Below are 14,354 nucleotides of genomic sequence, written 5' to 3'. Positions count from 1 at the left end.
GCAGTTAGATAATACATATTTAAAACAAAAAGTTACCAGTGCTTATAGCTTAATCCAGAGGTGGTGTTTCAGGTAGTAGTAATCCCTTCATGCGAACTGCTACATCATAGAGTGTCTTTTTTCCATTAGCTATCTGGTCACTGTTCAACAAAATTCAGCTCATTTGATCAACATAAATAGCAACTAACAAGATTTGATTATCCAGTAAGGGACTCTCTCTTTTCTTTATTGAAGATACGATGCCATCAGCTATTAACTCTCCACTTTTGTTCAGGCAATATATCAAGCACTTCCATTCCAAGAAAAATTTACCAGGTGTTAAATCTTCATATTGCAACCTCTTGGTTGACAGTAAAGAGGTAAGAAAGTAGACTTTCCACTTCTTTTACTTGTGCCCACTGGCTTTCACTTAATAAAACATTTTCATTGTCCAGTTCTTCAAGAAAGTCTTTTTGTTCAAGCACACGCTTTACCATCAAAGAAGTGCTTCCCCAGCGTGTTGTTTGATCCAAAATGGCTCCTTTTCCTGCAGGTCTTTTCAAAATGGCATGTGTTTTAGGGGCCCTGGCTGCAATAGTTACTTGCTAAAATTTGCCAGTTAGAGTAGCTGCATGACGATCTTTCAATTCAAGTTGCAGAGTATTAACAGCACAATGCATATGTTGAATAGTAGTAAGCTTAGATGCTTCTTCAGCAGCGTTATCCAAAATTTCACTATTCTCTTCGGTTTCAGTTTCTCCAAAAGCTGCAGAAATGTCTTCATCTAATATCTGTTTGTTACTTTCTCCATCCACTTTATTCATTTTCTCAATTGTGCTTAACATATTAGAAGCATTATGTGTCATAATACATAGAATCTGTTCCTTTTTAATTTCAAAATCTTCTAGAACAGGTGGTGTGCAAAGTTATGCTAAAGTTCTGCCCTGGGTGGGATATTAGAGTGCAGACAGAACCCCTGAACACACATCAGGCCACAGCACACACCTCCACCTACATCATTACACTTGTTTACAAACTGAAAAAGGAAGACTGCAAGGTTGAGTTTAGGGAGAAGGTGAGACGGGCACTGGGTGGTAGTGAAGAATTACCAGACAGTTGGGAAACTATAGCAGATGTAGTAAGGGTAACAGCAAGAAGGGTGCTTGGTGTGACATCTGGACAGATGAAAGAGGAAAAGGAAACCTAGTGGTGGAATGAGGAAGTACAGGAGAGTATACAGAGGAAGAGGATTGCAAAGAAGAAGTGGGATAGTCCAAGAGATGCAGAAAGTAGACAAGAGTACAAGGAGATAAGGCGCAAGGTGAAGAGAGAGGTGGCGAAGGCTAAAGAAAAAGCGCATGATGACTTATATGAGAGGTTGGACACTAAGGAGAGAGAAAAGGACCTGGACTGATTGGCTAGACAGAGGGACCAAGCTAGGAAAGGTGTGCAGAAGGTTAGGGTAATAAAGGATAAAGATGGAAACGTACTCACAAGCAAGGAGAGTGTGTTGAGCAGATGGAAAGAGTACTTTGAGAGGCTTATGAATGAAGAGAACAAGAGAGAGAAGAGGCCGAATGATTTGGAGGTAGTGAATCAGGAAGTGCAACGGATTAGCAAAGAGGAAGTAAGGACAGCTATGAAGAGGATGAAGAATGGAAAAGCCGTTGATCCAGATGACATACCTGTGGAAATATGGAGGTGTTTAGGAGAGATGGCAGTGGAGTTTTTAACCAGATTGTTTAATGGAATCTTGGAAAGTGAGAGGATGTTTTGAGGAGTGGAGAAGAAGTGTACTGGTGCCGATATTTAAGAATAAGGGGGATGTGCAGGACTGTAGTAACTACAGGGGGATAAAATTGATGAGCCTCAGTATCAAGTTATGGGAAAGAGTAGAGGAAGCTCGGTTAAGAAGTGAGGTGATGATTAGTGGCAGGTTTCATGCCAAGAAAGAGCACCACAGATGTGATGTTTGCTCGGAGGGTGTTGATGGAGAAGTATAGAGAAGGCCAGAAGGAGTTGCTTTGTGTCTTTGTGGACCTGGAGAAAGCATATGACAGGGTGCCTCGAGAGGAGTTGTGGTATTGTATGAGGAAGTCGGGAGTGGCAGAGAAGTACATAAGAGTTGTACAGGATATGTACGGGGGAAGTGTGACAATGGTGAGGTCTGCGGTAGGAGTGATGGAGGTGGGATTACATCAGGGATCGGCTCTGAGCCCTTTCTTATTTTCAATGGTGATGGACAGGTTGACAGATGAGATTAGACAGGAGTCCCCGTGGACTTTGATGTTTGCTGATGACATTGTGATCTGTAGCGATAGTAGGGAGCAGGTTGAGGAGACCCTGGAGAGGTGGAGATATGAGACGAGAGGAGAGGAATGAAGGTCAGTAGGAACAAGACCGAATACATGTGTGTAAAGGGAGGTCAGTGGAATGGTGAGGATGAGGGGAGTAGAGTTGGTGAAGGTGGATGAGTTTAAATACTTGGGATCAACAGCACAGAGTAATGGGGATTGTGGAAGAGAGTGCAGGCAGGGTGGAATGGGTGGAGAAGAGTGTCAGGAGTGATTTGTGACAGACGGATATCAGGAAGAGTGAAAGGGAAGGTCTACAGGACGGTAGTGAGACCAGCTATGTTATATGGTTTGGAGACCGTGGCACTGACGAGAAAGCAGGAGACAGAGCTGAAGGTGGCAGAGTTAAAGATGCTAAGATTTGCATTGGGTGTGATGAGGATGGACAGGATTAGAAATGAGGACATTAGAGGGTCAGCTCAAGTTGGACGGTTGGGAGACAAAGTCAGAGAGGCAAGATTGCGTTGGTGTGGACATGTGCAGAGGAGAGATGCTGAGTATACTGGGAGAAGGATGCTAAGGATAGAGCTGTCGGGCAAGAGAAAAAGAGGAAGGCCTAAGAGAAGGTTTATGGATGTGATGAAAGAGGATATGCAGGTGATGGGTATGACAGAGCAAGATGACAAGGACAGAAAGATCTGGAAGAAGATGATCCGCTGTGGCAACCCCTAACGGGAACAGTTGCAAGAAGAAGACGACACTCAAATTAACTTGTTAAACACATTATATCTGAAGTAAAATGAAAACACCTTTTGTAATGTACCATAATCCAGATTACAATATGTGAATGTCAGGTTGTATAATCGCTCATCTGAACTTCACACTAGTAATAACACAACTTTGCACTGGGCTTTATTCTTACATCAGAGAAGTACTTAATTATGACTTGTTTGTGAAATGGGACATTTGAAAATGCTGTATTTTATTTTCAGTACAATTTTAATTTATTAGGAGTCGGAGTCGGTGTATTTTTGCCGACTCCGACCATGACTCCAAGTACCCAAAATTGACTCCGACTACACAGCCCTGTTTAGACCATCTACAATTTCACTGTCTGTATTTTTTAATTCCCCTTTACTATTCCTGATGCACTTCAACTCCTCTTTGACTGTTCTTTTACTACTAAAATATTGAAAGAAACTCTTTGGGTCGTCTTTCGCCTTATCTGCTATATTCCTCTCCAACTGTCTTTTAGCCTCCCTAATACCATTCTTAATGGATACCCTCATGTTCTCATACGTTCTACGATTCACATTGGAGTCATTAGGCTTATATGCCTTATTTGTCTGTTTTTTCCTTTGCAGCTTCTTTTTTGACTCTTTATTATCCCACTGTGGAGTTTTTAAAATTTCCTACTAATTCCATATTTAGGTATGTACATGTCCTGTATTATATGTAAAATGTTTTTAAAGCTATTCCACCTCTCCACAACTGTCTCCACACTTAAAAGCTTATCCCAGTCTATCCTCCTTAGACTTCGCTGCATGTGCTCAAAATTTAACTTACCAAAATTAAATTTAGCAGTTTTAGTCTTTGCATCCTTACTGTTCCAAAATACTGAGAATTGTATTATATTATGATCACTTGACTCTAGTGGTACAATCACCTGTTAACCTTCAATTCTATCCAGATTATTACCAAATACTAAATCTAGACAGGATTTGCCTCACATTGGTGCTTTAGCATTTTGTGTTAAAAAACAGTCACTGATTACTTCTAAAAACTCCTACTGTTGTGCTCCACTATTTGCAAAGTTATCCCAGTTAATATTCAGATAAAGTCCCCCATGACTAAAATATCTTCTTGTAAACTTGCCTTTTTAATATTATTAAAAAGGTGCGCATTGAAGTTACTGTCTGCAACACTGTAAAGTAAGATCTCTTTTCCCTAATGCTTTCTGGGCAAAGCCACATGTTCTGTCTAAGATGGGGGTCATCGGCCAACTAAATAGGACTTGCGTTTAAATTCTGTTTGACATAAACAGCCTTTTTTGTTCTGTTTATCCTTCCTAAAAATGTCTATCCCTCTGTGTTATAATCATCCTCATCTTTGGTATTTAGTCAGGTTTCCATTACAACACAACATAATACAATATAATTTATTTTTGTATAGCCCAAAATCACACAAGAATTGTTTTTGTGGGCTTTAACAGTCCCTGCCTTTTGACAGCCCCCCCAGGCTTGACTCTCTAAGAAGACAAGGAAAAACTCTCCAAAAAAAAAAAAAAAAAAACCTTGTATGTTTTTTTTTATTATTGTTATAATATCATAATTATGCTCCTCCACATACAACTCCAACAAACTTGTTTTTTTTTTTTATACTTGTAGCATTAAGGCAAGCTATTTTTAATGTGTTCCTTGTTTGACTTTTAAATTTAAACATTTGGTTACATTTACATTACTATGCATTTCTATTTTTAGACGACTGTTTGTTCCTCCGTGTACAGTTCTAAAGCTGGCGTGTCCTAAACTCCCAAAGCTCCAAAACGAAACCGTGTATAACCTACTCATGCGCATCCCCTCCGGTTCAGAAGTAACCCATTATAGCGGAACAGGTCTCATTGTGCTCCAAATGGAGTCCCAATGCTCCTTAAATTGATACCCTTCTCCTCTGTGCCAATATTTGAGCCGCACGCTAAGTCTTCTTATCTCCTCAGTCTTACCTGGACTAGCGCATAGCATAGACAGAACTTTAGAGAAGACTGCCTTGCCAGCCTGGTACCTAACTCTTTACATTTGGAATAACAGAACTGGCAGACTATCCTTATGTATGTCATTTGTTCCAACATGGACAATGACAACTGCATCCATCCCTGCTTTGTGCAAGAGCTTTTCCACCCTTCCAGGGAGGTCTCCTATCTGTGCATGTGGAAGACAACACACCATGTGAGACTCTATGTCTCTGGAGCAAACCTGTGCTTCAGTCCCCTTATAACTGAGTCCCCAACTATCATTTCCTTTCTCTTTCTGGGAACTGGTTTTGAGGTGGCCTGTTGGGACTCCTTATGCCTGCCTGTCACCTCAGAATCTTCAAAGACACTGTTCGGCAAATCCAATTCTGGGGTTGATGCCCCCCGGACAGTGTGCACCCTTTATTTTGTGCCTTGTGATTGTAACTCATCTATCTCTACCAGTCTGGTTTGGAATCCGCTCACGTGACACCATAGGGTTGCACACTATCACTCTAAAGGATGCCTGGGTCAGGTCCACCAATTCTCTACTACAACGCAGGCCAACCAACTCCTCCTCCTGTTCAATGACCCTGAACTTGCAGTGCCGGATCAGCTGGCATCTCCCACAGATGTAGCCCCCATAGGAGTCTGGCTTCTCCAAGCCATCCTCTAAAATGTCCAACACGACTTATTAAAATTTGAGTTAGAATTACTAAAACTGCCTTAACTTTTTATTGTATTAAAATTAAATTATTTAACTTTAATGGTAAAACTTAAAAAAAAATAAAATAAAATAAAAAAAAAAAAAAATGAAGCCAAAGAAATTAAAGAACTGCTGCAGTTATTTTATACCTTCTGCCCTCCTGTAATATTCTCCCCATTTACTTGCCTGCTGTTTTTTCTTTATATTGGGTTAACTTTACTTTTCTCTGTCTTAACTTTGCACTCCTCTTATTCTTTAATTAAAAGGTCTCCACTCGCACCATTTGTACTCCGTCATATTAATGAACCCTTATGTTGTGTCTGTGGCCCTCTTAACTTCTCTACTTTCCTGACCTCTAACAGCTGTTCAATCTATAAAGACTTGCTTAATGCATACACGCTGCTAGTTAATTTCTGAGTGCCTTGTCCTACAGCCACTTATGCCCAATCAGCATCTTAACGCTGGCTGCCTGTTTCCCTATTTACCGCAGAGCCCTTCCCTTTTCCACTTTGAAGTCACTTGCTGCCTGTAACAAGTAACTTTTCCAAATGCATCCCCAAACACCCAGCTGCTTTTGCTCCTATGTGAGCAAACAAAAAAAGGCAAAAAACCCTTCTAAAGGGAAAAAAGCTTTAAAAATTCCCACATGGCTCTTTAGTGGCAAACAAAACTTAACTTTGTAGGAGCAAAATGTATTTTGTAATTATCACTCACACCCCAGAAAACAACTGTCACCCACTTCTCTCTTATTTGTAAAGATGATGTCAATAGATTAGGTAAAACTTCAAGTAAAAATGATATGAAGACAAATCAAAATTAATTTACAAATCACTCCTTTTTCCTTTATTAGCATTATCCATACTGTCCCAAGTTTTTTGAAATTGGTGTTGTACAATTCAGTGTTGGGACACCATACTGATTTGAGCAGAAGTTGCTTTTGCGTAAAAGTTTATAAACGAAATAGCCTGTTTGTTTGGTAGTTTATGCAGCTTGTAATTATCTCGTGTTTGGTAAATGCTGTAAGTTTATTGGACAGCTGTGTGGCAGCATGAGACATTACACTTCGAACTAACCCAATTACGCTTAAGGTGTCATAGCCCTTTTTGTGTTGAAGGCAATAAAATATTCTTTTCTCTAAACAATTATTATAGCTTAGCAATGTTAAAATCGAGTTAGCTACATTTGTACAGTATTTATGTAGCTGTTCATCAGGGATGTCAAGCTCAATTTTACTGAGTGCCAAAAATAATACTTGATATACTCGGCATGGGCCGGAATATATCAACAAACAACCTCCGCCACATTCTCTTTACAAACAAGACACACGGGTACCTCTGCTCATTATAGTTGTACAGTATATACTGCCTCTCGTTTCTCTTGAAACTGCCTTCCTTCTTTATTGACTTTTCTTACACAGTTCAGCGAACTCAAAAAGCTACTAGGAGCCCACGAAACTGAAATAATCATTGAATGAAAAAAGTAAGTTAGTGCATAAAACCGAGTGAGAGTGGCAGTCCAGTCATATACGAGAATTTCTAGCTAAATTAAGGTACAGTAATCCCTCGCTATATCGCGCTTCGCCTTTCGCGGCTTCACTCCATCGCGGAATTTTATATGTAAGCATATTTAAATATATATCGCGGATTTTCTGCTGGTTCGTGGATTTCTGCGGACAATGGGTCTTTTAATTTCTGGTACATGCTTCCTCAGTTGGTTTGCCCAGTTGATTTCATACAAGGGACGCTATTGGCAGATGGCTGAGAAGCTACCCGGCTTACTTTTCTGTCTCTCTTGCGCTGACTTTCTCTGATCCTGACGTAGGGGGATTGAGCAGGGGGGCTGTTCGCACACCTAGACGATAAGGACGCTCGTCTAAAAATGCTGAAAGATTATCTTCACGTTGCTATCTTTTGTGCAGCTGCTTCCTGAAACGACATGCTGCACAGTGCTTCGCATACTTAAAAGCACGAAGGGCACGTATTGATTTTTGATTGAAAAACAAACTCTCTCTCTCTCTCTCCCTGCTCCTGACGGAGGGGGTGTGAGCTGCCGCCTTCAACAGCTTTGTGCCGCGGTGCTTCGCGTACTTAAAATCTAAACAGCCCTATTGATTTGTTTGCTTTCCTGTGTCTTTCTGACAGACTCTGCTCCTGACGCGCACTCCTTTGAAGAGGAAAATATGTTTGCATTCTTTTAATTGTGAGACGGAACTGTCATCTCTGTCTTGTCATGGAGCACAGTTTAAACTTTTGAAAAAGAGACAAATGTTTGTTTGCAGTGTTTGAATAACGTTCCTGTCTCTCTACAACCTCCTGTGTTTCTGCGCAAATCTGTGACCCAAGCATGACAATATAAAAATAACCATATAAACATATGGTTTCTACTTCGCGGATTTTCTTATTTCGCGGGTGGCTCTGGAACGCAACCCCCGCGATGGAGGAGGGATTACTGTACATCCATTTACAGCAGCATTGACATGCGTCACCACCTGATGGGGCTTGAACACGCTTAAACACGTTGGTGATGGATCACATGTATCACATTTGGAGTTGGCCATAAATGGATTTCACATGAGTAAAAATGCTAGGGATGCATCAATCAGGATTTTTCTCAGTGCAGTTTTTCACAATTTGGGTATTAAAAAAAAGAGCTTGACGAAACAAAAATAAAAATGAAGCCTTCAAAGAGTTAATGGTACGTATTTTACCATAATCAGTTAACCAGAGTGCTTTCTTGGGATTAACCATTTTTTCTTAGTATTCCAAGTCCAAGAGAAGCCTTGCATTAATGGGAAGTAGATCAATCAAATTAGTAAACTAACTGATTGCCAAAATAGTCATTAGTTTCAGTCATAGAACATTCTGCTATTCCTTTATCAATCACCACTGCACTCCGCCTTAATACTTAAAGGGGAGCAGACATGTTTTCAATCTTTAATTGCAAAATAATGCTCTTTCATGTGGTAGCTTTGAAAAATTCATGGTGGGAAACGATGCAGCTGTTTTCATATGAATCTCCAGAGAGCAGCAAACAGACCAGTGATGTCTCTAGTCTAGTACTGAGCTGGTGGGAGGATTCAAATCCTGATTAAGGAACCCGGCTGGCCGTGCATGGCATACTTCACGGCGTCGCTTCGAATCTTGGAATTTTAAATGCGTAATGAAGTTTCTGCAGCATCATTAAATTTCATTTCATGCTGTGCCTACATGAAGTGTTCCTCAAATTGAAAGCAAAGCACAATTGTGTGTTGTTATTGCTGATTTCCTCTGAGGTGCTGAGTGCTAACACACCCAGCATGAGACTGCAGTATTTTGCATAATGAATTGGAATGTATTTATTAGCCATTTGCACAGAGGAAGTTTTTAAATTTTGATTTCATAATTCATTTTTTTGCTGGATTCAACTTCATGTAACTTCTTCAGTAGTATCAGTCTGTACACAGTGATCAGCAAATTTTTCTGTATTGCATGATATCTCACTTTGGGAGTTAAAATAGATCTCACTAAAGAAATGCAGAGGCCTGCATTTCTTAGTGGTAAGAATTTGTATTGCCTGAACATTGTGTATATTTTTTATAATTTTTTTTTAACGCCATATGCAATTGGTGGAAACATTCTTAGAACTACCTTTCCAGTATTGAGAAGGGAACCCCTTTTATCTCCACAACAAGCTAAATATTTCAGTTAAGGTATTTAAAGTTGCTCATACATTCCTTAGTGATCAACGTCTGTGCTGTCCTGATAACCTGCAGACTTTCAGTCGCATTCCTCACACTGAAGATTCTCTAAAGTAATGTCATCTGGGGATTCTGCATGCCGTTGAAATAAATTGAAATCACTGTCACTTATTTCTCTTTACTAGGAGGAAGAATATTCCGTTGTTGTTTCTGCCAGAATTTCCTGTGTGAAGATGATCAGTTTGAACATCAGGCAAGCTGTCAGATCCTAGAATCTGAAACCTTCAAATGTAAGTTAACAGCTAAAGTGAATTTTACTGTGTGAGTCATCATGTACATCTTTCACTGGAGTGCTTTTAAACCCTCATTCTCTGTTGGAAAGCTTGTTTTCCTATTATAAATAACTGGACTGTCGGCATAAAACTACGCTTTAAGTTGCCTTTTAAAGGAATTCATTCAAGAAAAAAAAACAAATTAGAAATGTCTTGATGAGAACAAGCCATTCAGCACAAAAAGATCACCAATTCAGTTAGAGAGAGAGAGACAGAGAAAGAGAGAAAATAAACTTGAGTTGTCCCCGGGAATATGGCATTTTACAGAAGCTCATTAAATAAAAAATATGTATAGTAAAACCTTGGATTGAGAGTAACTTAGAGTGCGAGTGTTTTGCAAGATGAGCTAAAATCTTTCATTTTAACTTGATAAGCGAGCAAGGTCTTGCAATGCAAGTAGTATGTATAGGCTTTGTCTGCCGAGTGTCATGTGATCACAACTGAGCTGATGGTTCTTCTCTCTCTATTGCTGCGGGATTGTGGGTAATTGTCTCCCATGCTCGGTATCGGTCTGCGTGCCTCACTCATATAGTCAACATTCATACGAGCGTATAGTGTTTGCTATAGCATTGTGACCTCGTGTGTGTGCTGTAACATGCGAGTCCCTATCTTGCACTCCAGAACACAAAGCTGAGTCTCAGTACTTTAGCAAAACCAGCTTTTATTCAGCTTGAAACAGGAACAGCATGGTTATTTATTGTAGCGGGATCTGCCGTTCTCCTATACACAGAAACAGCAATTAGGCTTGGTCGGGGCCAAGTTAATGGCCAAGTAATACTGTGCCCTTGAATTTATAATGTTCATTGCATCACCCATCGACAGCAGGCACTTATAGCATGACCACAATCTTTTTGGATTCGCTTTTGCGGCAAACTGCTACAGCGCTGGGAACCTGTGGTTGCTTCGGGATGCTTGTCCCGTTGGAGCGAATCCCAGAAGGGTTTAGAAACCTTACAGTGTGTAAAGCATTTTTTATTTTGTGTCCAAGTGTAGTGACACTTCAGGCAAAAGCAACTGTCATTGGAGAGGTTCCTTGTTCAAGTCGCAAAAAAAGAAAAAGATTCCAGTGTGGCAACAGATAGCAGTGACTCCGTTAGTTATAGTGAAAGTTGTCCTACACAATAACCCTCCTCCTCCTCTCCTCTCTCTCTCGTCTCCCTCACACCAGCCACGATTCTTTTCAAAGGTAAAGTGCAGGTTAATTTGTTTTATGTATTTTTACTTTATATTTTGAATTAATCATTTTTCTATTACTATTTTTGGGTTGTAAAACAAATCATCTGTTTCCATTATTTCTTATGGGGAACGAATTATGCTCTCAATCCAAGGCACCACTGTATATGTATGTTTATGTATATACAGTCATATGAAAAAGTTTGGGAACCCCTCTTAATTCTTTGGATTTTTCTTTATAATTGGCTGAGCTTTCAAAGTAGCAACTTCCTTTTAATATATGACATACTTATGGAAACAGTAGGATTTCAGCAGTGACATTAAGTTTATTGGATTAACAGAAAATATGCAATATGCATCATAACAAAATTAGACAGGTGCATAAATTTGAGCACCGCAACAGAGATATGACATCAATACTTAGTTGAGCCTCCTTTTGCAAATATAACAGCCTCTAGATGCTGTTCTCCTATAGCCTTTGATGAGTGTCTGGATTCTGGATGGAGGTATTGTTGACCATTCTTCATACAAAATCTCTCCAGTTCAGTTCAATTTGATGGCTGCCGAGCATGGACAGCCTGCTTCAAATCATCCCATCGATTTCCGATGATCTTCAAGTCAGGGGACTGTGACGGCCATTCCAGAACATTGTACTTGTCCCTCTGCATGAATGCCTTTGTAGATTTCCAACTCTGTTTTGGGTCATTGTCTTGTTGGAATATCCAACCCCTGTGTAACATCAACTTTGTGACTGATACTTGAACATTATCATGAAGAATTTGTTGATATTGGGTTGAATTCATCTGACCCTCAACTTTAACATGGGCCCCAGTCCCTGAACTAGCCACACAGCCCCACAGCATGATGGAACTTCCACCAAATTTGACAGTAGGTAGCAGGTGTTTTTCTTGGAATGCGGTGTTCTTCTTCTGCCATGCAAAGCGCTTTTTGTTCTAACCAAATAACTCCATTTGTGTCTCATCAGTCTAAAGCACTTTGTTCCAAAATGAATCAGGCTGAGAGGGGTTCCCAAACTTTTTCATATGACTGTATATATATATATATATATATATATATATATATATATATACACCCCTCCTTTAACCGCCACCTTATCGTGGTGGAGGGGTTTGCGTGTCCCAATGATCCTAGGAGCTCTGTTGTCCAGGGCTTTATGCCCCTGGTAGGGCCACCCAAGGCAAACTGGTCCTAGGTGAGGGATGAGACAAAGAGCGGTTCAAACCTTCTATGATGAATGAAAACTTTGGACGCCGTTTTCCCTTGCCCAGACGCGGGTCACCGGGGCCCCACTCTGGAGCCAGGCCTGGAGGTGGGGCTCGATGGCGAGCGCCTGGTGGCCGGGCCTGCACCCATGGGGCTCGGCCGGGCACAGCCCGAAGAGGCAACGTGGGTCCCCCTTCCCATGGGCTCACCACCTATGGGAGGGGCCAAGGAGGTCGGGTGCAGTGTGAGTTGGGTGGTGGCCGAAGGCGGGGACCTTGGCAGTCCGATCCTCGGCTACAGAAACTGGCTCTTGGGACGTGGAATGTCACCTCTCTGAAGGGGAAGGAGCCTGAGCTAGTGTGCGAAGTTGAGAGGTTCCGGCTAGATATAGTCGGACTCACCTCAACGCACAGCTTGGACTCTGGAACCAATCTCCTTGAGAGGGGCTGGACTCTGTACCACTCTGGAGTTGCCCCCGGTGAGAGGCGCCGAGCGGGTGTGGGTATACTTATTGCCCCCCGACTTGGAGCCTGTACATTGGGGTTTACCCCGGTGGACGAGAGGGTAGCCTCCCTTCGCCTTCGGGTGGGGGGGACGGGTCCTAACTGTTGTTTGTGCGTATGCACCGAACAGCAGTTCAGAGTACCCACCCTTTTTGGAGTCCCTGGAGGGGGTGCTAGAGGGCATACCTTCTGGGGACTCCCTCATTCTGCTGGGAGACTTCAATGCTCACGTGGGCAATGACAGTGAGACCTGGAAGGGCGTGATTGGGAGGAATGGCCCCCCCGATCTAAACCCGAGCGGTGTTTTGTTATTGGACTTCTGTGCTCGTCACGGATTGTCCATAACGAACACCATGTTCAAGCATAGGGGTGTTCATATGTGCACTTGGCACCAGGACACCCTAGGCCTGAGTTCGATGATCGACTTTGTGGTCGTGTCGTCTGACTTGCGGCCACATGTCTTGGACACTCGGGTGAAGAGAGGGGCGGAGCTGTCAACTGATCACCACCTGGTGGTGAGTTGGCTTCGATGGTGGGGGAGGATGCCGGTCAGGCGTGGTAGGCCCAAACGTGTTGTGAGGGTCTGCTGGGAACGTCTGGCAGAGCCCCCTGTCAGAAGTAGCTTCAACTCCCACCTCCGGCAGAACTTCGACCATGTCCCGAGGGAGGTGGGGGACATTGAGTCCGAATGGGCCATGTTCCGTGCCTCTATTGTTGAGGCGGCTGACCGGAGCTGTGGCCGTAAGGTGGTCGGTGCCTGTCGTGGCGGCAATCCCCGAACCCGTTGGTGGACACCGGTGGTGAAGGATGCCGTCAAGCTGAAGAAGGAGTCCTACAGGACCCTTTTGTCCTGTGGGACCCTGGAGGCAGCTGATAGGTACCGGCAGGCCAAGCGGAATGCGGCTTTGGTGGTTGCTGAGGCAAAAACTCGGGCGTGGGAGGAGTTTGGGGAGGCCATAGAGAACGACTTTCGGACGGCTTCGAGGAGATTCTGGTCCACCATCCGGCGTCTCAGGAAGGGGAAGCAGTGCAGTGTCAACACTGTATATGGTGGGGATGGTGCACTGCTGACCTCGACTCGGGACGTTGTGGGTCGGTGGGGGGAGTACTTCGAAGACCTCCTCAATCCCATTAACATGCCTTCCAATGAGGAAGCAGAGCCTGGGGACTCAGAGGTGGGCTCCCCCATCTCTGGGACTGAGGTCACCGAGGTGGTCAAAAAACTCCTTGGTGGCAGGGCCCCGGGGGTGGATGAGATACGCCCGGAGTTCCTCAAGGCTCTGGATGTTGTAGGACTGTCTTGGTTGACACGCCTCTGCAACATCGCATGGACATCAGGGACAGTGCCTCTGGATTGGCAGTCTGGGGTGGTGGTCCCCCTCTTTAAGAAGGGGGACCGGAGGGTGTGTTCCAACTACAGAGGGATCACACTCCTCAGCCTCCCTGGAAAAGTTTATTCAGGGGTCCTGGAGAGGAGGGTCCGTCGGATAGTCGAGCCTCGGATTCAGGAGGAACAGTGTGGTTTTCGTCCTGGTCGCGGAACAGTGGACCAGCTCTATACCCTTAGCAGGGTCCTGGAGGGTGCATGGGAGTTTGCCCAACCAGTCTACATGTGTTTTGTGGACTTGGAAAAGGCATTCGACCGTGTCCCTCGGGGAATCCTGTGGGGGGTACTCCGAGAGTATGGGGTACCGGCCCCCCTGATAAGGGCTGTTCGGTCCCTGTACGATCGGTGCCAG

General features: G+C 43.1%; 1 protein-coding gene across 1 annotated transcript in view; it reads left to right on the top strand.

Annotated features, from left to right (window-relative positions):
- Positions 1–14,354, top strand: part of znf330 (zinc finger protein 330) — a 92,942-nt gene that overhangs the window by 36,512 nt on the left and 42,076 nt on the right. Inside the window, exon 7 of the mRNA XM_028802741.2 lies at positions 9,569–9,673. Within this exon, the coding sequence (XP_028658574.2) occupies positions 9,569–9,673 (105 nt within the window). The remainder of the gene's footprint in view (positions 1–9,568; positions 9,674–14,354) is intronic.

The sequence above is a fragment of the Erpetoichthys calabaricus genome, chromosome 5 (genome assembly GCF_900747795.2).
Source record: "Erpetoichthys calabaricus chromosome 5, fErpCal1.3, whole genome shotgun sequence".
In the NCBI taxonomy this organism is placed as follows: domain Eukaryota; kingdom Metazoa; phylum Chordata; class Cladistia; order Polypteriformes; family Polypteridae; genus Erpetoichthys; species Erpetoichthys calabaricus.
Note: the sequence above shows the minus strand (reverse complement) of the source record. Positions and strands in the feature narration are given on the sequence as shown.